This window comes from Asterias amurensis, chromosome 6, assembly GCF_032118995.1.
Source record: "Asterias amurensis chromosome 6, ASM3211899v1".
NCBI lineage: Eukaryota > Metazoa > Echinodermata > Asteroidea > Forcipulatida > Asteriidae > Asterias > Asterias amurensis.
Window position 1 is genome coordinate 20,840,537 of NC_092653.1, and position 26,425 is coordinate 20,866,961.

At 38.6% G+C, this 26,425-nt stretch overlaps 2 protein-coding genes across 4 annotated transcripts in view; both read right to left on the reverse strand.

Moving 5' to 3' along the window:
* LOC139938065 (uncharacterized) overlaps positions 1–18,586 on the reverse strand; it is a 30,457-nt gene extending 11,871 nt beyond the window's left edge. Inside the window, exons 1-9 of one of the 2 annotated variants that reach the window (XM_071933435.1) lie at positions 18,493–18,586; positions 16,239–16,302; positions 14,696–14,836; positions 11,536–11,722; positions 7,679–8,029; positions 3,213–4,439; positions 2,629–2,761; positions 1,503–1,777; positions 355–416 (exon numbers count right to left, since the gene is read on the reverse strand). In XM_071933435.1, coding sequence (XP_071789536.1) covers positions 355–416; positions 1,503–1,777; positions 2,629–2,761; positions 3,213–4,439; positions 7,679–8,029; positions 11,536–11,722; positions 14,696–14,836; positions 16,239–16,295 — 2,433 coding nt within the window. In that variant the 5' untranslated portion in view covers positions 16,296–16,302; positions 18,493–18,586. Of the gene's footprint in view, positions 1–354; positions 417–1,502; positions 1,778–2,628; positions 2,762–3,212; positions 4,440–7,678; positions 8,030–11,535; positions 11,723–14,695; positions 14,837–16,238; positions 16,303–18,442 lie in introns of both variants that reach the window. The other variant, XM_071933436.1, reaches the window with a different exon arrangement.
* A 5,269-nt stretch (positions 18,587–23,855) lies between these two features.
* LOC139937962 (oxysterol-binding protein 1-like) overlaps positions 23,856–26,425 on the reverse strand; it is a 34,985-nt gene continuing 32,415 nt past the window's right edge. For both annotated transcript variants that reach the window (XM_071933272.1, XM_071933271.1), the window contains exon 13: positions 23,856–25,196. In XM_071933272.1, the coding sequence (XP_071789373.1) occupies positions 25,054–25,196 (143 nt within the window). In that variant the 3' untranslated portion in view covers positions 23,856–25,053. The remainder of the gene's footprint in view (positions 25,197–26,425) is intronic.

The following is a 26,425-nucleotide window of genomic DNA, read 5'->3' on the forward strand; positions in this document are numbered from 1 at the left end:
GTTTGGCTCTATTTATGGGAAGTGGTTTGGCCATATTTATGGGACTTGGGCCAAGGAAGTGGTTTGGAACTATTTATGAGAAGTGGCCAAGGAAGTTGATTGGCCCTATATATGGGAAGTGGTTTTGTCCTATTTATGGGAAGTGGTTTGGCCCTATTTATGGGACTAGAGCCAAAGAAGTGATTTGGTCCTATTAATGGGACTAGGACCAATGCAGGGGATTGGCCTTTGGCCCTATTAATGGGTTTAGGACTAGAAGTGGATTTTCAACCCCTTTCCAGGTCTCTATTGTTTCTTTGTATTTAAATCAATCTCAAATCTGTGTTGTTTATTTGATTTGTACTTGTACCGTACCTGTTTTTTAGCCATATCTAACGAGTCTGTTTGTTGTACTTCTTCTGCTGCAATTATCTCACCTTAAAAAAATAATAAATACACTAATATTATAAGAAATACATGTGTATGTATTAATAAGGGAATCAATGTGTGGTGAAGAGGTTTTCCACTAGTGGTTTAATCCCAACGAGGCTGGTTCTTGATAATTTTAGACGAAGTCGAGGTAAATTATCAAGAACCAGGGCTCGGCGGGTTTAAACCACTAGTTGAAAACCGATTCAACACACTTTGATTCCCATTCATAAATACCTTTTTGGTTAAAAGGCGTAATAAAGTAAGAAACTCTGTAGACTGACTTATCCATTTCCGAGTGCTTGAGCTCTGTAAGTTTCCACCTCCATGGTATGATCAGTATACGTGTTGAATGTACATGTACGATGTCCGTACGCGTGTGTTTTCCGGTTCCATTCGTGCGCATGCGCGTATGGTCTTGGTGCATAATCGCTGGTTTTCCTTTCACACACAGCGCGGCCAAATCACCGACAGTGCCTGCATCACCCGTAACAAGAAACATCTTGCATCAAGACTAGCGCGGACAACCGGTTATAAACATTGGTCATTATCAATGGTTTAAACACCCCCACGTGACGCGCTCTTCACCAATAGGAATAGCGAAACTGTCTGAGGTATTTATGAATACATATTTGCTCTCACACAGCTAATATACATGTAGCATTGTGTATAACAAACTTTTGATTGTCAGCCAGCTTCTTCCTTTTCACAACTGAAGGTTAAAGACACTGGACACTATTGTCTAAGTTGCAAGATAACTATGAAAGAAAAAACACCCTTGTCATCTGTGTGCTTTCAAGACCCTCAAAATCAAATTCCAAGGTCTGGAAAGCAAATTCGTGGAAAATTACTTCTTTTTTGAAAACTACGTTACTTCAGAGGGAGCCATTTCTCACAATGTTTTATATTATCAACAGCTCCCCATTACTATTTACCAAGTAAGGTTTTATGCTAATAATTTTTTTGAGTAATTAGCAAAAGTGTCCACTGCCTTTAAGCAAAAAAGTATGGCTATAAATGTGCACCTCTAATGTCGTCAACATGTACTGCTTCTTATGTTTTTATCGCTCAATGTGCCATGTTATTATACTCACCACCTGCACATAACGCAGTGAGCTTCCCCTGTGCTGTATCTGGGTCTTGAACTGGGTAGTGAGCACCGAACATCATCAGTTGCAGATCTGCTTCAGTGATTCTTTCATTACAATCACGTACAAATCTAGCCCCATCACCGCTGGGTGCAGCATTCATGTACAAATGTAGTGTAACACCTTCCTTGAGTGTCAGTAGCTGACTGCTACCCTGATTGGTGAAGATACTGATGTGACGGTTACCTTCATAATAATTCTTGAGCTCACGATAGATGTATCTGAAAGATGAAAATAGACACTCCAGATTGATGACTGATCTTTAAAAATACACAACCATGTCCAAGACAAAACACAGTGATTCAAAACTCAAGCACCAAACTTTGTCCTTGAGATATTGTGCGTAAAACATATTTAGAAAAAAATTTGATGCATGCCTCTTACCCTTTGTTCAAAGACTTCATTATACAATTGTTGCACGCTGTGACAGGGTCCATGGCCTTATGTACACTCGAGGGGGAAAATGGAACCCGAGGCGAAGCTGAGGGTGCCATTTACCCTCGAGGGTGTACAAAACCCATGGACCCCAGTCACAGCGTGCAACAATTGTTTTGTTATACCTATGTATAATTGTTCGTCCTCTTCTCGAAGTTCTGTTGTCATCTTCAAACATTATTACGACGGACTACTCATTGTTTAATAAGTAGACGAACAAGAAACAATTTCTCGAACCTGCAGTTGTTTCGTACACAGCGCTGGAAATCGACCAATGCTGCGAACGAGCAAGGTAATGTACACCGGTGTACATCACTTTTCATGTTACCCGGCTTGTCGAGCTATGTAACATGCGTTTTCCTTGCGCGTCACATGATTGGTTCTGAACCAATCAAACTTCACAGTTGTTACCGAGGTATAACAATGTATATTGACTGCAGTGTTGCATCATCCTTACAATATTTGTTGTTCCAATCAAAGGTTTGAACATGTATTGTCTTCATGAATCTAAATGTGACTTGCTTTACAGCAATAATTCAACCAATAAGCCTGCTCATAAAGAATTATGATTTAGGCTGGTAACCTTACTCTACTTAAGCAGCTTTTATGAAAGTAGCCACAAAATAAAACGCATTACCTCTGAAGACCTCTACGAGCAATGGTTAGTCCATTCAGGTCTATCATACATCGTCCATCACTGCTGATATTACGCCCATTAATTGCTCCTACACCTGTGCCAAGACTTATCAACTCATGTTTCCCTTTTGGACCTGAAAATATAGAAACCAAATCAGTTAAAGGGTCTTTGTACTTTTTGTTGAACAAAAAACACAATGTGTACAGATTTACACTAAACTTACTCAATTGGAAGATAATGATAGTAGAAAGCTTCCCTGAAAATATTACTTGCTGAGGTGATGTAGTTTGCAGAAATGAGTAAAACAATGTCATGAAACATATTTTTGTCTCAGTGATCATGAGACAAACATTATTTTAGCATGTAAAAACGTATTTTCATGACATTGTTTTACTCATTTCTCAAAAACTAGGCTTTCTACAATCATTATTTTCAAACGGTGCAAGTACCAAAACCCTTTAACGCAATTATCACAAAATTGATTGCAAGCAAGTCAGTTAGTTCATAATAACATAAGGCAATAATTACAGGTTGTTATGCAACTTTGAACATCTTATTTATTGATTACAGAAACTCCAACTCACTTTTCTGCAGCAGAAATGCAGCATAGCTCTTACGTGCCTCAATCCGATTACAGCCTGAAAACGGTGCTCCAACTCTGGGGATACTTGTAGCAAGCTCACCAATTTGATCAGCTACTGTCGGACCACAGCTCAGGATAGACTGTGTGTTTGCAACCGGTGTTGGCTGAGGGTCACGCTGAGGTGTATGGGTATTGTGCACATTTGGTTGAGACGCAACAACTTTGGGTACATTGGGTTGGTGAGCACGACTTTGGTGTACATGGGGTTGAGATACAGGGAGTTGAGGTTTTTGTGGCTGAGTAGCATGAAACTCCGAGGGGTAAGGCTTTGTTGTATGGCTCTGTTGAGAGGCAGCTTGGAATTGGTCCTGGTTTGATAACACTACAGAGGCTGATTGATCAGGAAAGCAGCCATCTTGGGAGCTAGATTGATGAGATGATGAGAAAGAACCTGGTTGTTGTGGCTGACCAAGGACTCTTGCAGCAGTAACTGTTTTTTTGACCCCAAACTGTGGAAACGCAGTACCTGGAACACCTTCAAAATCAAAGGATGGCTCAACATAAGGCTGGTAGTTAATACTCTGCCCTCTCTGTGGATTGGACTTGGAGGTTTGTTTAGAATTAGATGCATGTGGTTTAGAACCGGCAGGGTCACGACTTAATGTTGGGAATGCATTGGTATTTGCTGGCACTGTGTATGAACCTGACTGTCCCTGGTGGAGATACCCTCCTGCTACTTGGCTACCTTGTCCACTACTTGATGAAGACCATGAGTCTACATCAGAGTAACTCTGCTGACACTGCCTCTGAGATTGGTCAGCTGAATTAATACCAACACTCCAGGCAGATGGAGCACTTTGACTAGATTTACCACCTGGGACACTGTCATGTTGGACACCGACTGAGGGAGTGCTGTGTGAAGACTGTGCCCTAGTGGTATCGTTTGGTGGTTGGAAACCAGCTGTTTGAGGCTGGTAACCTTGATCAGCTGCATTCTGTATACCAGTATATCCATGCTGATAAGGTGCTTGCTGTTGCCCTTGGTGGTGACCAGGTGATACAACCTGGGAACAGTTTTTCATTATGTCTTGGTTGAGGACACCCCTGCCAAAGTGGTTCACAGGAGCTGTCGTTACACGGGATGGTACAGCTGTTTGTAGAGGGGTTATTGAAGATGTCTGAGCAGGGGATGGTGCAGGAGGAGTCTTTTTCTCTTGTACATTTACAGCTGCCATTGAAACAAACACAAAATCAACTCAATTTAGCACTTCCAACTTCTCAACTCCATAATTAATGTACTTTAATTTGTACCCACATTACACATTTTTTAACAGAAAAGATAGTGGTATTGCTTTTAATTTAGTACTTCTGGTGGTGGTGCCATTTGTAGCTTTCTGGAGTTAATAAGTTGTCAAAAAGGGCTTGTCCACACAAAGTTTCCCCATAATATGTCCTAAGAAACTTTTGGCTCAAAACCTCAACAGTCCAAAATCCTGGCATATGAATTGGCCTATTATGTGCACTATGTAGCCAAACACACTGTGTTTTTTAGATATAAAGAAGTACAATGCACCATACATTCTTTATGAAACAGTACATCCCTGCACTACAGTAAAAAAAAAACGCATCCAAAAATGAAAATATCGTTCAACCCAGTTGTCCCATTTGTTAGAAAGCACCATATTAATGTCAAGTTTTTATATGTCATTAGATGTTTAATGTAATTTATTTGGATAGGGATATTGGATGACAACTTTTTTAAATGTCAAACTATTTAAGATGTAGGCTTTCAGATCAATTTAAGAGTCCCTGCCTGTAAGAATGTACCAAGTGGTGATTCATGGGTTCTCAGATCTTCTTCTAAAAAATTAGAGTGATACATTATCATACCAAACGAATAAATCCAAAATATTAGTTTGCTGACGCTTTCGGTTTGGGAGTTATCAGTTATCAAAGTTTCGGCCTAAAAGCCTTCGTGAAACAAATAGTACATTCCCTGTAAACACAAAAATGTGCGCCAAGGTCATCCCAACAAAAGGAATTTTTTTTTTGAAACCTCCAGTTGGGCTTATAACAAAAGTAAAAAAAAAAAATTTGGGATCTCGTTGGCGTGTCATGTTACGCGCAACTGAACCTTTGACGAACAGTGCCCTCGTGCCATTTTCAATGCCTCATAACTCAACGCACCTATAAGATCCCATGAATTAAACAAGTTCACATGAAAGAGCTTGCATCCCTAAAACAAATTGAAGTGCAAAGTGCGTGGGATCTCGTTGGCGCAGAGAAATAATAGAGGTCAACGTTCAAATTTTACCAATATATTGCATTTTCGCACCTCCGTAACCTTGCGCGCCAACAACAAAAAGTTGTTTTATGGCAACCGGGTGTTGGAACAATTTTCATCTAATGACAAATGAAAAAAAGAATCTTGGGATCTCTGCAACTTGCATGTCAAAAGATTTTTTGAAAATTTTCTAAAGTATTGCCATTCAACACATTTTGGCCTAAATTGGCACAACATTCACTTTTTTCATCACTGTAAGTATCTGTGCCAACAAGATCCCATCAATGTTTTCTTGTATTTGGTTAAGTTGAGTGTTCCTAAACAGATTTCAATTGAAAAATAATTGGGATCATGTTGGCCCACCAATATAACAAAGGTCAAAGGTCATATGAAACTACACTACTGCCTATTTCGGGCGATTTTGCGTCGTCTAGAAATCCATGCGCCTATATGATCCCATTAAATTGTCTGCGTTTTATGATTATATAGATTCTCAGCAACACATAAAAAGCAAAAACCAAATGGGATTTGAGTGGCGCTAACAAATATTACAGACCAAAGGTCACAATACGTGCCTGCATGTCATTGCATTGCTGTGGCAACCGAAAGTGAGAAATATCCCCCAATTTCAAAATGTTGGCAAACCATGAAGGAGATAGGTCTCCAAAACAAATTTTGGTCCAGATATAGATTGGACTTGTTTTTACAAATGGTGTTAGTTTAATGTTGTTCATTAAATAAAATCTTGAAAAGGCTCTGAAGTTGGCTCTTGACAGAAAATATCAAAAACAGCCATATTCTTTGTAACCTTTGACCTTGGCAACAGTTACCCACCAACATTAAACTAACACCATTTGTAAAAGCAAGTCCAATCTATATCTGGACCAAATTTGTTTTGGAGACCCATCCCCTTCATGGTTTGCCAACATTTTGAAATTGGGGGATACTTCTCACTTTCTGTTGCCACAGCAATGCGTAAGTATAGGCATGTCTTGTGAACTTTTGATCTGTAATATTTGTTAGCGCCACTCAAATCCCATTTGGTTTTTGCTTTTTATGTGTGTCTGAGTATCTATATAATCATAAAACGCAGACAATTTAATGGGATCATATTGGCGCGTGGATTTCTAGACGACGCAAAATCGCCCGAAATAGGCAGTAGTGTAGTTTCATATGACCTTTGACCTCTGTTATATTGGTGGGCCAACATGATCCCAGTTATTTTTCAATTGAAATCTGTTAAGGAACACTTAACTTAACCAAATACAAGAAAACATTGATGGGATCTTGTTGGCACAGATACTTACAGTGATGAGAAAAGCGAATGTTGGGCCAATTTAGGCCAAAATGTGTGGAATGGCAATACTTTCAAAAAATCTTTTGACATGCAAGTTGCAGAGATCCCAAGATTCTTTTTTCATTTGTCATTAGATGAAAACTGTTCCAACACCCTGTTGTCATTAAAAAAAAAAATCATGTTGGCGCACGAGGTTACAGAGGAGCGGAAACGCAATATATTGGTAAAATTTGAACTTTGACCTCTATTATCTCACTGCGCCAACGAGATCCCATGCACTTTGCACTAAAATTTGTTTAAGGGATGTAAGCTCTTTCATGTGAACTTGTTTAATTCATGGGATCTTATAAGCGCGTTGAGTTATGTAGCGTTGAAAATGGCACGAGGGCACTGTTCGTCAAAGGTTCAGGTGCGTGTAACATAACGCGCCAACGAGATCCCAATTTTTTTTTTATACTTTTGTTATAAGTCCAACTGGAGGTTTCAAAAAATGTTTTACTTTTGTTGGGACGAGCATGGCGCACATTTTTGTGTTTACAGGGAATGTACTATTCGTTTCTCGAGGGTCTTTTGGCCCAAATTTTGATAACTGGTAACTCCAAAATCGAAAGCGTCAGCAAACTAAAATTTTGGATTTATTTGTTTGGTATGATGGTGTATCACTCTAATTTTTTAGAAGAAGATCTGCGAACCCATGAATCACACCCCCCCCCCCTAATTTGGTACATTCTTACAGGCAGGGACTCTTTTAGGGGTTATCATATTTTTTATAACTCCCAATTATGTGTAATTTTGAAGACCATTTAATCCACACAATCACATCATTTAATCAATGAATTAATTAGCTAATACCATTGAGTGAAAGTGATTTGATATTCCTATTTACCTTGGACTCTCTGCTTAGCCATGTCTGCCTGTTGAGCCACTTTGACTTGATACTCAGCATAGTTCTCCTGCTTATTGATATTCCAAGCATCTTTGGATGTGACAGTAGGTGCATGGGTTGCATTCAGCTGATAATGACCACCACTACTATAGCTCTTCTCTGTGTCAGGATGTGCAACCATAGATTTAGCCACAGGTCTCTCTTCCAACAAAGTAACTTTGCGGCCTCTACTGTCATATATCACAGTTCCTAACTCTGGTTCATGGACATCATCTGGGGTCAGACCCAGTACACTGGATAGGGCATTTTTGGCAGCATCACTTTTAGCTTCTTTTTTTGTTCTCCCAGTGCCTGTGTAGTTGTAGAAAGAGATAACTTAAAAAATGTAAACTCCATTAAATTAATGACGTATGGTCTCAAGCCATTTAAGTTACCGAAACCATTACCTCAGAATTAGATTTTGAGGTCTCGAAATCAAGCATCACAACTTCATGTGCCAAGGGTGTTTTTTCTTTCATTATTATCTTGCAACCTCGACAACCAATTGAGCTCAAATTTTCACAGGTTTGTTATTTTGTAATGCATGTAGAGATACACCAAGTGAGAAGAATGGTCTTTGACAATTACCAGTGTCCAGTGTCTTTAAAATGATGTGTAGATTGACAAAGCTGGTGTTTGGTTTGTTAATGAACTGAGATTTGTTTAAATAAAAAATTTGTCTTTTGATAGTCAAGGGCATACTCTGTTTGAAGTCTGAAGGTTCTGGAGTTGTGAGAGGAAAAGTAAAAAAAAAAAAAAAAAAAAAAAAAAAAAAAAAAAACGAACAAAAAAAATGAACAAGAAAAAACAAAACAAGAGTTGTCCTGGCAGGGTCTGAACACCTAAAAAAAGACTGAACCAAAAACTAGAGGTGCTGCTAGTTGTTCCGTACACCTCACCAAAATGCAAAAAAACACAACAAAAAAACAATTAGGTATTCCTGGGGGTTGCCTCAAACACCTGATTACCTCAACTAGCGGGATCAGCGCGTAGAAAGGCCAGAGTTTCCGCTAGTTTTACTATATTGATTATGCTTAGAATACCCTACATTAACGAAAAGATTTTTTTACAGTATAATTTAAGATGTGTTGGTTCAGGTGTTAATTTGTGGGGTATTTTAGCGAGTGATTTGAACCAGAAGTTGTTATCATCTGGATCGAGCAAGTTACTACTAAAACTGTTTTTCCCTAGAATAAAGGAAAACTTGTTGCCAAATATTCTGAGTTCTGGGGTCGATGAATTTTGTTGAAATCATTCTGCGGTAGTTAGTTTTAGAGCTGGTCTTTTTAATTATGACTTCACTATCGACACTTTGATCTGGTAACAAATGTGATTCGCAGGATCTCGCTTTTCTCTTGAATTAGGCTGAAATCGATGTGATTTTTGAGTTTACCTATAATTCTACCTGCAATATTTCTTTTGATGGAACATTTTCTAGCAACTATTTTGTAAGAAATGAGGTTTCCTTGTCTCTTGACTTCTTTGATCTAATAGTCATGCCAGCTGATTTCAGGACAGAACTGTGCAGTAACATGTTATCTCTAGTAGCAACGGAGATGTTCAAAATAAGGGTTTCTCTTGTCTCTAGGACACTAGAAAAATGTATTTTGCATTTAATGAATATATATTTTTCTGTTTAATTTTAGATGGGTTGGATTAATGTTTGCTTGTTAGGTTGGGGGGTTATTTTGCATTGGAAGTCATTTTGCATTTTTACTTTTTATCGTCTTTCTATCGTTTTCTATTTGTATTGTACAGACTTATTATTAAAAGTTATAGATTTTCAATATGGCTAGGATATTGGAATTGAAGGCCATCGGGCTACAGTTTTGGGGGTAAACCTTTTTTAATTCCAGGCATATGTCCCTGGATTTTTATTTTGTTAGCTGTTTCCTAGCGCAGCGCAGCGAAACAGCTCTTGTTTTTGTTAAAGTTTTTATTGTTATTAGCTGTTTCGTAGCGCAGCGCAGCGAAACAGCTCTTGTTTTTGTTAAAGTTTTTTTGCTTATTGTTGTTTTAAAAAAATTATTTGTCATCTTAAGGACCAATTTTTTAAGAGCACTAATTTGCAATGTTCCCAATAAGCGATTGCAATGAAACTTTCAGGGATGAAAGGTATTAGTGCAATAATGATCCTTGAACAATTATGTCATGATGACGTCATCTGAAGTCACGTGACATCATCTTAAAGGTGTTTTATGTTAAATGCTTAAAAATCTATATCAAATCAGCCACATGAGATCGTAGGTTTCTGTTTGCGGGATAAGGTAGGGATATATTAGGTCTTCATTTTGTTTTGTGTGCGTGACCTCACATGACCTCTATTTTTGGTCGAAACCGGAAGTGGCCCTCTAATTCAAAATTGGTAAAAGTTATGAAGTTGCTTTCAACGATGTTAGTGCCTGGCAAGGGTGGGCAGTTCAAAAAAAATATCGATGACGTCACAAAATGCAACAGCGCCCTCTAGCGGCAGGTTGAAAACTCCTTAAAATGTACTTTTTGAAGATGTGTGTGGTGAAGTTTTTTGTAATCACTTCAAATTTCACACACACGTTAACTGTCAGGCAGCCATCATATGTGTGAAGTTTCAGATAAATGACGTCATCAGGGGTCACGTGACGCTGCCTTAAAGGTGCACTTTTAGAACTAATATAACTCCCGAAGTAATAATGCAATCATGTTGAAACTTAGTAGGTTGTTAGATATTGGCAAGTTCTTGTGGATTGTGAACGGACGTCATGATGACGTCATCACATGATTTGTTATGATTTTTTTTCATTATTTTGCACCTTTAACTCATAAATTGCTGTCTGAACATGGTATAACCCAAACAAAAAATGTTTAAATAGGCTGGATTGATCATAACTACTTTGATGCCAACAGAATTTCAAATTCAGTTGAGAAATTTGAAAATTTTATTAACGAAACAGCTCTGCATTTGTGCACAAATGCAATCATGTGTAGTTTTTTTTTTATTTGTCATCTTAAGGACCAATTTTTTAAGCGCACTAATTTGCAATGTTCCCAATAAGCGATCGCACACACACGTTTACTGTCAGGCAGGCATCATATGTGTGAAGTTTCAGATCAATGACGTCATCGGGGGTCACATGACGCGGCCTTATAGGTGCACTTTTTGAAGTCGTATAACTCCCAAAGTAATAATTCGACCTTGTTGAAACTTGGTAGGTTGTTAGATATTCGCAAGTTCTTGTGAATTTTAAAATGACGTCATAATGACGTCATCACATGATTTCTTATTTTTTTTTTCATTTTTTGCACCTTTAACTCATTAATTGCTTACTGTACATGGTATAATCTAAAAAAAAAAATTAAATAGCCAGGATTGGTCATAACTGGTTGAATATAATTAAAATGTCAATTTCAGTTGAGAAATTTGAAAATGTTATTATCGAAACAGCTCTGCATTTGTGCACAAATGCAATCATGTCTAGTTTATGTTTGTATTCTGTAGTGTTTTATGGCGAATAAATATTAATAATAATAATAAAAATAATAATAATAATAATAATAATAATTGCTTGAAGTTATCACATGCGCTTATCACACACGCACTTATCACATGCGCTGACATGTGATTATTTTTGTTTTCTGAAATGGTTGGTTACACAGATAATCGTCCATAAGTTTACAAAACTAACGGTAAATACATAGGCTGATACTACAGTACAGGTACTGAAAGTACAGATAATAAATAAACACTAACCCCTAACAATGATACAGTCCGTAAATATTAAATTAATTTGCACAATGTCAGTACTTGGCTGTTATTTAATCCTTACTGAACTCCTACTGACCTTGTGCATGTCGTACCCCATCAACGATAGCAACTGAGCCAAACTTGAGATTGACAAAGCTCCCTGAAGAGCAAGCTGCTTCCTCCTGGAACTTAATCGACAGTCGTTGTTTCTGACAGAATTCATTAAGCGCCATGACTGGATTCTTCATTCCCAACATGAATTCTTCTACGAGTGCAGGATCCACCTGTTAGATTATGCAGTCAGTAGTAAAGTTAATGACATAGATTGGTCAAATATCAGGAAAATGAACTGTCAAGTTGTAAACTAATGGAGTGTTACAGATAAAAGATACTTGGCATGCAAATTTAGGCTGGGTTTAGTCTAAATCATGCAAAACTGGAAAACTTCATTCTCTTAATGCAATTCGTTCAGTTAATCAACCATTCAAAATCAGACGATTGTGTGCACTTGAACACACTTAGATCAAGGGCGGCATGACGTTATCAAACTGGCGCTCATTGATATGATGTCATCAAACTGGCGCCCATTTATATATGACATCACTTGAGATTTAAACCTTTTCTTTAGAATAATGTTATTAATCCCCTGGCACGACACTGCCTAAAAGAAAGATTAATATACATTCATAAATACCTCAGACAGTTTCGCTATTCCTATTGGTGGAGAGCGCGTCACGTGGGTGTGTATAAACCTTTGTTTATGACCGGTAAAAAGTGTTAATTCATGGGCGTGACACGCGACCTTGAACCTGTTCTTATAAGACAGTTTCTTCATTCCTATTGGTCGAGAGCAACGGCTGAAACAGTTGTGCCACACAGGGTTGTGTGTGAATCGTGTCTTAACGTTCGTCGATATATCGAAAATACTCAAATACTCGATATATTTTTGACATCAATATCGACGATGTCACTTTTTTAATTATATGGAAATACCAAAAATTTGATATTATCGAAAATATCAAAAAATCAGGCATGCAACTCTTTAGCGGAAAAAATACAGAAAATAATTGTCCCATTGACCACGTAAACTGAACATAGCCGAGTATTGTCCCTTTTCGTATGGTTCCTCCTGCATCCCCTTAGACATTAAAAGCAAGAAAAACACAACAGAGCCAGACTGTGCAGAAAATAGTGTAAAAGGTATGCTGTACGAGGAGAATTGAGTCCTAGCCGCATAATGGTACCTTTTAAGCGTCTGGTTCCTCTGCATTCCCTCATACATGGAGCAATAAAAACACTACAGAGCCAAACTGTGCAAAACAGTGTAGAACAGATGCTGTACGAGGAGATTGTGTCCTAGCCGCATAATGGTACCTTTTAAGCGTCTGGTTCCTCTGCATTCCCTCATACATGGAGCAATAAAAACACTACAGAGCCAAACTGTGCAAAACAGTGTAGAACAGATGCTGTACGAGGAGATTGTGTCCTAGCCACATAATGGTACCTTTTAAGCGTCTGGTTCCTCTGCATTCCCTCATACATGGAGCAATAAAAACACTACAGAGCCAAACTGTGCAAAACAGTGTAGAAGGTATGCTGTACGAGGAGATTGTGTCCTAGCCGCATAATGGTACCTTTTAAGCGTCTGGTTCCTCTGCATTCCCTTATACATGGAGCAATAAAAACATTACAGAGCCAAACTGTGCAAAACAGTGTAGAACAGATGCTGTACGAGGAGATTGTGTCCTAGCCACATAATGGTACCTTTTAAGCGTCTGGTTCCTCTGCATTCCCTCATACATGGAGCAATAAAAACACTACAGAGCCAAACTGTGCAAAACAGTGTAGAACAGATGCTGTACGAGGAGATTGTGTCCTAGCCACATAATGGTACCTTTTAAGCGTCTGGTTCCTCTGCATTCCCTCATACATGGAGCAATAAAAACACTACAGAGCCAAACTGTGCAAAACAGTGTAGAAGGTATGCTGTACGAGGAGATTGTGTCCTAGCCGCATAATGGTACCTTTTAAGCGTCTGGTTCCTCTGCATTCCCTCATACATGGAGCAATAAAAACACTACAGAGCCAAACTGTGCAAAACAGTGTAGAACAGATGCTGTACGAGGAGATTGTGTCCTAGCCACATAATGGTACCTTTTAAGCGTCTGGTTCCTCTGCATTCCCTCATACATGGAGCAATAAAAACACTACAGAGCCAAACTGTGCAAAACAGTGTAGAACAAATGCTGTACGAGGAGATTGTGTCCTAGCCACATAATGGTATCTTTGTGTGTAAACAAATACTGGAAGCCGGAGCATTTTTTATTATTATTATTATTTTTTTAATTTTTATGCAAGTCCCCAGACACACAATGCATGAAGGCCACTTCAAGGTGTGGGCTACAATGTGTTTTTGCCAGGGGCCGTTGCCAGCTGCTCTTAGGGCTGAAAAGGGGTTACCCCCTTTATAGTCCAAACGGATGCAAGCTTGCGTATCATCCATTAGAAGCCTGGCTGGTAGGGCATAAAACACTACCTCCCCAATTTTACGTAGCAAATGTCACAACCAGGACTCGAACCCACACTCTGCTGATTAAACACCAGAGCTAAAATCCGATGCTCTTAACCGCTAGGCCACGACACACTAGGATGGTGATGCGGGCTGGGAGCATGGAGTTCTTTTCGCCACAATAATCACGTATTTTCTTTGTTGTAAACAAAACAGAGCTGGGCGATGCAATCTAATACTGTTTAGTCTAACAGTAAGCGCGAAGGATCAAGCCGAAAGCCGCAACCCTATTTAACTGTTAGTCTTCAATATATCAAAACAATGTTTTTAGGCTTCATTTTGCACACAGGAAAAACTTGATGTATTCGAGTATACTCGATATAAAAATTTTGATATATCCGGTATTACAAAAAAACTGACGTCATCGTGTCGTAACGTTTGTATACTGAAATGAAGGATCACAGTTCCGATGCTGCAGTTTGGAAGTCTAAAGCTAATACGGGCTAAAAATAGTCTGTTTGTAATTTTTGGGGCAGGGTGACCAATTATTTTAGCAGGGCGGTCTCACCTTTGGAGGGCAGGCCACCCTCCCCAAATGCATGTTTGGAGAACACTGCTAACTTTACCAAACACTCCATTAAAGTACCATGAACCAGGTTTTGATATTTGTATACATAGTACATATCACGTATTTCATGTAGATTTATCTTGTTCAGTTTACTTTTTCTTTACATAACTTTTGACTAACCTTCTTAGGAGCACCTTTTGCAATGATGGGGTTCAAGCCTACATCCTCACCGGTACGGATCGCTTCAGCTTGCCTGCTTGTTATCACATTCAGCTTCTGGTGAGGCTGAATTGAAGGTGTCATCTGCTGCTGTCCTTGGGCCTATCAAAAATTTACCACACATAGAAAAAGTAAGTTTGTGGTTTTCCCTTGCTCTTAAAGGCAGTGGACACTATTGGTAATTGTCGCAGACCAGTCTTCTCACTTGGTGTATCCCATCATATGCATAAAATAACAAACCTGTGGAAATTTGGGCTCAATCGGTTATCGAAGTTGTGAGAAAATGATGTAAGAAAAAACACCCCTGTTAAACGAATTTGTGTGCTTTCAGATAGGATTAAAAGACTTCTAGCTAGAAGTCTTTTATTATTTTAGTGTGATATTACCTATTTATCAAAAACTACATCACTTCAGAGGGAGTCGTTTCCCACAATGTTTTATACTATTTACAACTCTCCAATGCTCACTACCAAGTCAGTTTTTAAGTTCATATTTGTTTTGAGCCAAACGTGTACCATTCCTTTAAGTCTGCCCCCCACAATTTAAAAAGTTTCCCCTGAATCTGCATAAGCAGGCTGTTCAACCAATGGGTTACTCAAGTGTTTCTATGTCCACAGACAGCACACGTTTTTCGGAACTGACAAAATAATTTATTTGCAACAAATATTGTTGTCTCAGACCACTTGAACTTTGATCACCCCCATTGATCCTGGCATTGATCCCCCAACATTGATCCTGACATTGATCCTGACATTGATCCCCCATTGATCCCCCACATTGATCCTCCATCATTGATCCTGACATTGATCCCGACATTGATTTTCCATCATTGATCCTGACATTGATCCTCCATCATTGATCCTGACATTGATCCTGACATTGATTTTCCATCATTGATCACCCCCATTGATCCTTACATTGATGTTCCATCATTGATCCTGACATTGATTTCCCATCTTTGATCCCGACATTAATCCCCCCCCCCCCCATTGATCACCCGCATTGATCCCGACATTGATAACCCCCATTGATCCTGGCATTGATCCCCCATCATTGATCCCAACATTGATCCCCCACATTGATCCCGACATTGATCACCCCCATTGATCCTGGCATTGATCCCCCAACATTGATCCCCCCATTGATCCCCCACATTGATCCTCCATCATTGATCCTGACATTGATCCTGACATTGATTTTCCATCTTTGATCCTGACATTGATCCTCCATCATTGATCCTGACATTGATCACACACATTGATCCTGACATTGATTTTCCATCATTGATCCTGACATTGATCCTGACATTGATTTTCCATCTTTGATCCTGACATTGATCCTCCATCATTGATCCTGACATTGATCACACACATTGATCCCGACATTGATTTTCCATCATTGATCCTGACATTGATCCTGACATTGATCCTGACATTGATCGTTCATAATTGATCCTGAAATTGACCCCCCCCCCCATTGATCCTTTTCTGTTTACCATACATACCTGCTGACCGTATCCCTGCTGTTGCCCGCTCACTTCATAAAAATCATTACGTTTCATCTTGAATCTGGCGAAATACATCAATGTACAACGAATGTTGTTATAGGTCTTAGATTGTCAAATTATGCAAGAATATGATGCATTTGTTTTATAAATAAACACACAAAAATCACAGAAACTCAACCACCTGTCAGTCTGACAATTCTTCAAAAAAAATAGTCTGACCGTCTGACAAATGTAATGAAGGCGAGGATAGAGAAAGCGAAAGTCTCTCCTATGTGCAGGATGTGTAACAAGCGGAGGGGACTGTCTTTCATATTGTCAGCGAGTGCAGTAAGATGGCCCAGACGGAGTACAAAGGTAGACATGACAAGTTGGCCAAGGTATTTCATTGGGATCTGTGCAAGAAATGGGGTGTCCAAGTGACTGCAAAATGGTATGTCCATGCTCCGGAGAAAGTTACAGAGACCAACCAGGTCATCAAGATCCTCTGGGACTTTAACATTCAGACTGATCATGTTAAATGTGTCCGAAAGTTGTAGTCTTAGATAAGGCAATGATTTGTTTTCTCCACAATAAATAACACAAATTTAGAGATACTATATTTTTTCGCTTGCCTTCAAGCTCCACTTTAAGTTGTTGCACTCATGCCTCCTATGCAAAGATGCACATTACATAACTGTTCATACATTACATTATATCAATAGATCAACGCTCACCATGTTGGTGGTCAATAGGTTTACGTGTAAATGCAGCGTCGCCTAAATCGCGCACTTTTCTGAATTTTTAACACACATTGACATTGACTACAAAAATGGCGAATCCATTGGGTCGAATGCCCTTGCTTGATATACATACGTATGAACAGGTATGTAATGTACTTTGCATAGAAATAGGCAAGTACATGTTGGGCAACTTTTAGTTGAGCTTGAAAGCACGCCAAAAATAATGTATCTCTAATTTTTCGTAAATTTTCACTGAAGTTAATCACCGGATCATGTGATCCACAAGGTCAAATTCAGGGTCAAAGTAGAGGTCACCATGGTCACATAAAGGTTATCACACCTAATCATGTTATTACAAACACAATAAAGGCAGATTTGGAAAGCTTAAAATGCAACTTCATCTCCAAAGACACCAATTTCAACTAATTTGACCCAATGGTTACCAATTTACGGTCAGTTGATATCGTAGGTCAGGCATATTTTGACCGAAATCATTGAGAAAGAGCCCATACGTAGCGCGAAAAACGTTAATCGAATGGAGCTGAAATCAAATTTGAAGTTTGAGCCTGTTGAGCCTTGATAGCTAGTGCGATATACTTCTAGAAACTACAAGGCTCACGGGGGAGCCTATAGTTTCTAGAAGTAGTTGCGTTAAAACGTAACGTTATCGTAAATAGTTTAATACCCCATAAACTGGTAGGCCCTATGTAAACCAAAGGATAACTTTCCGTATGGCGCCACCACTTTTTCACTCATTTTTACAAAAAAGGATATCTCATTGAGGTAAATTAGATACTAAATTATTTCATATCGAATGAAAAAGTGGTGGCGCCATACGGAAACTTTTCCAAACCAAATTTGAGTGATTTGGCACAGAATGACCCTCCCTGAAGGAGAAAGAAACTCAATAATAGTGTTTTAATAAATGGTAGACGGAAAAGGAGACCCAGTAGAGGACCCTACGTCATCACCGTGATATGAATAAAACATTTAGGTAAGGTCTACTCCTAGCTAGGAGTAGGTAAGGTCATTCCCTAACCCTAACCCTAACCCTAACCCTAACCCTAACCCTAACCCGCTTTGCCTCGATTTCGATTTGACATCTGACCCGACATCAAACATGAATTATGCATACAATGTTTTATTCACACGACCAAAGTTCATGAGCATGACGTACGTCCTCATGTCTACTGGGTCTCCTTTTCCGTCTAATAATGGCTAATGCGCTAGTGATTTATACAAAAAAAATCAATCATTTTATAAATGTTTGAGAAATATTCCTGCGTCAGGAAACTTTATTCTCAACATGATTAAGCCTGACGAAAATACAGTATAAACAGCAGAGCTTCTGTCACACCACCAGTGGAGCTCACGGTCTCATCATGGTAAAGGGAATCAAGCTTCAAAGTTTTGGGGGTCAAAAACATAATAAAGGGTTGATAAACATGACACTTTTGGACTGGGGGTATGACCCACACTCACATATTCACTACTCAGTAGAGAAGGCTATACACCAAACCAAACAAACAAACCTGCACTTGAAAATTGAAGGATCGAAGGTAATAATAATAACGCCAGTCACTGCAGATTGAACTCCACGGAGAAAAGTTATCGGCGGTGGGCGGCGCAACTGACGGTGGTGGTGTCTTGGTTTAAGATTCGCCTGGATTTGCCACAAGAGGGCGCGCTATCATCCCGACGCGCTAATCAATTAACCACGAACCGTGCTAGCTATCGGGCTGTCACTCCTCAAGATAATAGACCATCCATGTGAACTTTGTTTATAACAAGTGTGCATCTTGCACATTTTGGGGAATTCTGGCAGGCAAGATACTGCACATGTCCTATGGGATAGTGGACATTAATGTATCATAATTTCCACATAAAATCCAAGAATTATGAGTGTAAAAGCTGGACAAGTTTTGAGATGTGCCCGGCCCTTCTATCAATTCATCATCAAAAGTTGATAATTAGATCTCCATAAAATATAAGATTTTACGTTTTCTTCAATTGGGCTGTGTTTGTGTATACAAATCATGCCTGTGGAAGTCTGTGGCTGTTTTGTAAACATGTGTTGTCACAGGTCACGATCATCTATGGTCATACACCCCGAGAACCGCTACTAGAAAAGCCACGTGGTGTTTCAGGATTGTGTTGAGCGCAATTTAATTGAGGGATTTCCTCCATGCTAAAAAGTAAATGAATCCCTGCTCATGATACTGGTTCATTGTTACTAAAGATCATTTAATATGATGAAAGGGTGCACATCTCAAGCTTCCAACGTTGTGCAGCCAAGTTTGTCCTCCATGAGTACCACCAAACGGAAAGTGTATCCAAAATGTTACAAGATCTACAATGGAAAGTTCTAGAATGGAGACGGCAAACTGCAAGCCTAACCCTTCTCTACAAAATGCACTATAACATACACGTAGTCGCCATCAATCCTGCAGTCTACCTCACACCAATGCCTCCCAGCAGCACAAGATCATACCACCCAAACAAGTTCCAACTCATTACAAGCCGCACCCAGCTTTACGGATTCTCCTTCTTCCCGGACTGGCTCAATGTGGAACACCCTCCCAGGGATTGTCATCACTGCTCCATCTGTGATGGCTTTACGGGAAGGAGTAGGTGCTAACCTTTGAGCAGTGGAAGCTGTTTTGACTTGCCCCTGTTCTTTTACATAGCACCTTTTTCTTCAGGCCCTTTTTGTTAGCCTATGGAGGCACTTCTTTTTTTTTTTTTTTTACTGCTTTCAGAGCACCAATCAACCACCCTTATTATTATTAGCTTTACGTCCAAACTTATGGCTCCTGCGTAAACGTGTCAACACGCGTTTTGTTTGAGACGGTAGACACACGGGACGGGCCTAGACTTGTGGACAAGTCGTTCAATGTCTGTCGGGGTGAAAGCGTTCCCACTCTATTCCGAATTTCCCCCCTGAGAGTGCTGGCCCCTCGAGACTTCTGCTCTCATGACTGCAAAACATTTGCAGCGAAAACAGCCATGTGACATAAAAATTTGCTTTGCATTCGCATCAAGTATGAACCAGGCTTAAGGCAAGCCACTTAGGATCTGATTCAAGAAACTTTTATTAAAGAACTAGCTCTGCCACTTGTGATGCCTCTACAATTAGGCAATAGACATCTTGCAAGATTTTAGTGCATAAGTGCCGTCATTAGTTAAAGCGAATGACTTTCCAAAAAAGTATGTTTCACAATAATTCCTGGCAGAATATGGACTTTATGTTTATCATTATTTTAATCTACAAGATTTAAGTACAAAATGAAACCAGAGCAATAAATTTCAAATCAATAGTTTTACTTTCATATTTTCTTTAGAAATTAAGTTTCATCTTGTTACAAGTATTGCACTTGTTTTAGTGTCATTACAATATACAAGAGGACTAGCGAGCCATGGTTAATCTTCACATTTAATGACAAATTCCCAAAAGGAGAATGGAGCTAGGCCCACTAACAAAATGCATATTTTGGGCAGATTCTGTCAGGAAATTCATGTGTTGTTCACTGCATTTCAAATTAGTAACCTACATCAGGAATTGCAGAAAATTATTTTTACTACAGGCACTGTTGGGTGACTATTATGGTAAACTTAAAATAATAACAAAATTAAAGTGTATAAATTATATAAATATGAATTCCATACGCATCATCATCATTTTAATGACTGAATTGCTTATTTTGGCAAGCCTGTGAGGTTTGTACAAACACATTTGGTTCATAAGATAAGATCAGTGAGAAAATCCTGCAAAATGTCATCAGGAAAAATTAGAACCTGTACCTGCAAAGAGCAGTGGTGACTCGCATAACATTGATCATTGTGGTCAACACACCAGTAAACTTGGAATTAAAAATATTATGTATCAGAACTATGGTGCCCTGAATGATTGTCATTATTTTTTCCCCAGGCTATGTCCGAACTGGCGGCTACAGCTGGATTTCTTAGTCATTTTGCTTTGAAGAGCACTCCCTTAGCAACAGACATAGCCGTAACTGTAGCCATAAATAAGGATATGGCCTTATTGCAAATAGACGATGCACCCTCCAACATTATGGTGAAACTAAAACTTAACCATTCTGCCTGGTAATGTATACCTATATATCGCTGGGAAATCAAGACATTTTTACACAATAATGTATATGGACACAAAACTCTGAAGGCAAAAGGACATCTAAGAAACTAAATCCTGATAGGGTTGAGAAACATCAATGTGAGATACAATATGACACAACCATCAAGGACACACTGAAACAACCCTCTGCAGATAATCAATCTACAAACCAACATAAGCACACAGGTACAGGAGAAATACTGAATCAAAGATGAAGAGTCCCCAATGTCCTTTAAGGTGTACCACTTGCACTGTTTTGGGAATACTTGTCGATTCATAATAAACAAAACTTCTGAATCAAAGCTACATATTCAAAAACAAACTGCCGTATATAATAAATTGTACAATTAAAACAGAATGATGCTCTTTTATCCTGATTGGAAACAACAAATTTCTGACAGTTTTATTATACAAGCATGCCATGTTTAAATATTTATACTCTTAAATTAATGTCCAATCCATTATACATTTAAGCATACATGGATTTAAATACTGATTCACATTCTTAAATTGACCTTATTGAGAAGAATATTGTATTAGTATCATACAACACATATTGTAAGGTCCACAAAGCAAAACCACATGGAAGATCTGAGAATATAAAGAAAGGCAAATGAAGACAAAGCATGCAAGAGTCTACATAACAAAAGATGGGGCTGATTAAGCTATTCAAACAATCTGGCTTGCATTCAACCTATGGTATCAGTAATGGCAATCAACTTCAGCTTGTGGTCTTGACAAAAACAGGAACTAACATTTGGGTATGTAAAGATGTTGCCATTTGTGAAAATGAGTCTAATGTTGAGCATTTCAGCTGTGTGTACTATTTGGAAAATCGCCGTTGTTCTCATCCTTCAGTTTTCAATAAACAACTAGATGTGGGACAGATATCTTGCATATTGTAGTATTTCAGACATCTTCATTGGTAACTGTATATAAAGTAGGCCTATGCTTTCAGAAAATAAAAATCAGCAGTCGATTTGGTTTAATTGTCATATATCATACGTTAAAGAAATCCTTTTATCATTGGTTCACAGCAGACTGGAATGCATGAGGATTCTCAGCTTACACATCGCTAGCATAGTTCTAGAAAACTAGGAATTTGAGTCCTAAGCACAAAGTGGTAAGCAAACCATCAGCATGGCCCAGATCTCACCTTGACTCACTCTCATCTTGGTTACAGTGCATTGTGATGAGCATTAGCAACAATGGCTTACCATTTACAATACATTTAACTCTTTGCATGTGTACATAATGTATTTTGAGGCATTGCATTGTGAGATATTAATGTATCATCGTGGTAACATCATATACTCTGTAATGTAGATTGTTCTTGTCAGACAGGTCCAGCTAAAAATAAAGATGTTGAGGCTTTCCCCCCATGAGTCCATAATGCACCTCTCTGAGCCAAGCATTCTGACGTTTCTATCGCCTGAATTGATATCCAAAGTGATTTCAAACTGCTAAGAAAGTGACTGCCTAAATGCCACACTTTTCTGCCGCGAAACAATACCTTATTTTTTTCATTTAACCATTTAATGTCTAGGTTTGTAATAAAGACTGATACATTTACATCCATGCTAGTCGGATCCAGTCGAATACAAATTGTCATCATATCATAGTTGTTTGGACCACAATATACCAATTGGCATGAACACTTGTTGGAAGCCAATGCAATAGCCTATGAAAACTGCATCTTCAATACAAGTAGTATTGTTTTACCTGAATTGGTCTGCACTGTCACTCTCAGGATTCTTCTCTTACAGGTCAATGACTCATTTGCTAGCATTGTATGTGGAAAGTGGACAGTGGAAAGTGGAAGTTATATAACAACACAACAAATTAGCTGAAAGAGCTGCAGCAATACACAGGTTTATAAAAGATTAGGTACCGGTACAATGTAGACGTACATGTATTTAAATTCATATTATTTGGTTCAATATGTAAAGCTTTGTTACCAAAGGAACATCCTTACTGCTTACATCACTACATGTTAATGCAATGCATAGTTTGTACACAGTCTCTTCATATCATAATCTCACAAATCATCATAATAAAAGCCTTCACGCATGATATATTTGTATTATGTACATGAATTCAAGCATAATTAGTACAAACTGGGTAGGGGCCTATGTTTTACAGCATATCTAGTTCCATCATTTACTAGCACTTTTAAGACAATGCTTAGCATGGTATTTCAATATATATCATGTAACCATGGTATTGGCTTTGTTATTCCCATACAATGCTCATTTCAAACTGCCCTTTAATGGAAGAAACAAAGAAACTCGAGGCCTTATTGCCCTAAGCCATCAGTATTGTTTACTTAATTATTTGTCAATGTTCAAATAGTAAATCAATACCTCATGTACCTAACTGATGATGCCGCAAGGTTAGCCACAGCCATAGCCATCAAGTCAGACACAACCTAAAGCTTATGTGGATTCCAGACACTAGGAAGGTAAAGACAGTGCAAGTCATTGTTATCTTCAACAGGCCTTTCCGAAACAGCTATAAAATATGGCAGTATGTACATCATTTACATCATATCATGTTTCCTTTAAAAATTGATGATTCTGAATACTTTACTCCAAACTTCAAACATTTCACTTCTAACAATAAGTGTGACATCACAATCCAGACCCAATGCATTTATCATCCAATGCTAGAGGGGGCTATTAACAAAACTCTTCTATATGAGTGTGTTGCAAATCTTATCATCAAATTAGTAAACAGTATATTTGAGAAACACAACTTACAGTGTTTGTTGTCATAGGTTTTGTGCATGTCAGTTCGGCTGAGAATTGAGTGATGGGATTTTGTTTTGTCAGAACGAACACATGGTAGTACTTCACAGATATATCAATTCATTGTTTGTGGCAATTTTTCAAGTTCAAAAGGAAGCTTCTGAATAATTCAGTTTTTGGATTGTTATCAACAGGGTAGCTTACATGTATGTAAGTCCTTTATCCCTTCACACATTTCACAGCCACCTTGCTCAAGAGCATAAAGCAATACAACCGAACAAAGACCAGCCTGTCGAATGCACATAAAACAAAACAAGGCTCTCTTGTGAGGGCATCAGAATGTAAGCAAAAGTTACTTGTATTGCATTGTACATACATGTAATTGGGTTTACACTGCTTTTTGTACATCCCTCCTTGTCTTTCCTCAACCTATTGAGAGCATAACATTAATATGTTTAACATATTTCATAACAATCAATAAGCTCTGCAGACGATCTACTCAGCACCCACTTAAAAGCACCCATTCTCCCTTGGTTTCAATAGTTAAGGCAATGTACACATTCAGTGAAATGTTGGTAGATGCAGCTAGTCTTTCAGCTGAGCTTGGAATTTCTCATCACTTTGATTTCATTGGAAAATTCACAGGCAATACGTTCACTGTTTTGCACAAGTGTTCATATGAATCACAGGTATGCCAAAATGATCGTGTCATGCACAACTATCAAGCATGCTTTGTAAAATGTAAGTTATCACTGTCTGCAATTCAAATCAACATGTTGGGTATACTAAACACTGCTAATGTATACATTAAGCTTTAGTGTCACTTCATACTTCACAATAATGTAGTTGCTCATACAAATTTGGCCTCAGAACATTCAGGTTCAAATGGGGCAAATCTACACAATAGACACTGATGTCCCTTGCTAGTGCAGAGCTGTGCATTACAGTATGAGTGTGTCTGGAGATGAACTGCTGATGCTGAGGTGTTGCTACCTTATAAGGTGTTAACTGCTGATGCTGAGGTGTTGCTACTTTATAAGGTGTTAACTGCTGATGCTGAGGTGTTGCTACTTTATAAGGTGTTAACTGCTGATGATGAGGTGTTGCTACTTTATAAGGTGTAATATCAATCACATATTCAAGCAAACCTTATTGTGGACTCCATAGTGTTGGGGTCTTGCAGCTGTCTATCACAATCTATTATAGATATTGTCCTAGAAGATATCTGGGCATTGTTCCCAATCACCTTTCTCCTTGGATTCCCAGTATTTGCCTTTATACACATAAGTGGTTGCCTTGTTAAGAGGATCCATCTTGCGGTCAAACCAGATCGGTTTGTAACTTTCACATGGCTTTCCTGCAATTAGAGCATACCAAGAATTCATTTGTACAGTCATATTTTCTGGACTTCTAAAGAATCTTTAAGGGGTTGAAATTAGTGCAGATGTTTTAGAAATCTAGACCATTCGCATAAATGACATAATTTTTTCTTAAATGAAGACATGAGTGTAGTGATGAGTGTGGAGCATACCCAATAGTTTTGGGCAGCTCAGTGCACTACTTAATAAGGGAATCGATGTGTGGTGAAGAGGTTTTCAACTGGTGGTTTAAACCCGCCGAAGCCTGGTTCTTGATAATTTTACCGAGACTAAGTCGAGGTAAATTATCAAGAACCAGGCCTCGGCGGGTTTAAACCACTAGTTGAAAACCGATTCAACATACTTTGACTCCCATTCATAAATACCTTTTCGGTCAAAAAACATCAACACTTTTTGGTCAAAAAGTAAAATAAATGCAAAAATTATAATTGTCAATGATTTCTTTCAACACAACACCCCTCCAGCTATGAAATGGTAAGGCCCTCGGGTAAACAACTCCTTATAAGGAGATTGCTGTGCGCGTCGCGCATATTGCGTGATGTGGCAAAACTGTTCCAGCTGTTGCTCTCATAAAAAATGTTGAAACATGGGCGTGACACGCGAGCTTGCACCAGTGCTTATAAGACAGTTTCTTTATCTCTATTGAATAGGAATGAGGCGAATGAAGAAACTGTCTAATAAGTACTGGCGCAAGCACGGGTGTCACGCCCATGTTTCAAAACTTTTTACTGGTGTTATATCATCCGTTCAAACACCCCCACGTGATGCCCTCTCGACCAATCAGAATGGATAAACTGTCTTAGGTATTTATGAATTATTAATTAATGTACAAATAACTGTTTATAAAGAAGTTCTAACATACATGTTTATACCTGTTGGGATTACGTTACCGCCACCAAATTCATCATTGTTAAAACGATTCTTAACACTCACTACTCTTTCTTAGTAATGAAAAAGTGATAACTCTCAGACTTGCTACATTAATCTGATTTTTTGGACATCAAGGACCAACTTGTTTGCTACATATAACAGAAAAGCAAATAAAATAACCGCTACAGACATCTCTGTTTGAAACAGTAGTAACTGCTGCCGTGTAAGTGAGACAATGTGACTGAGTGGGAGACAGTTCCTCCCAGGAAAAACTGTCTTAGCAGAAAACATTATCCCAGACAAGATGTGCAAACCTATCAGGAGACAAAAAGCCCAT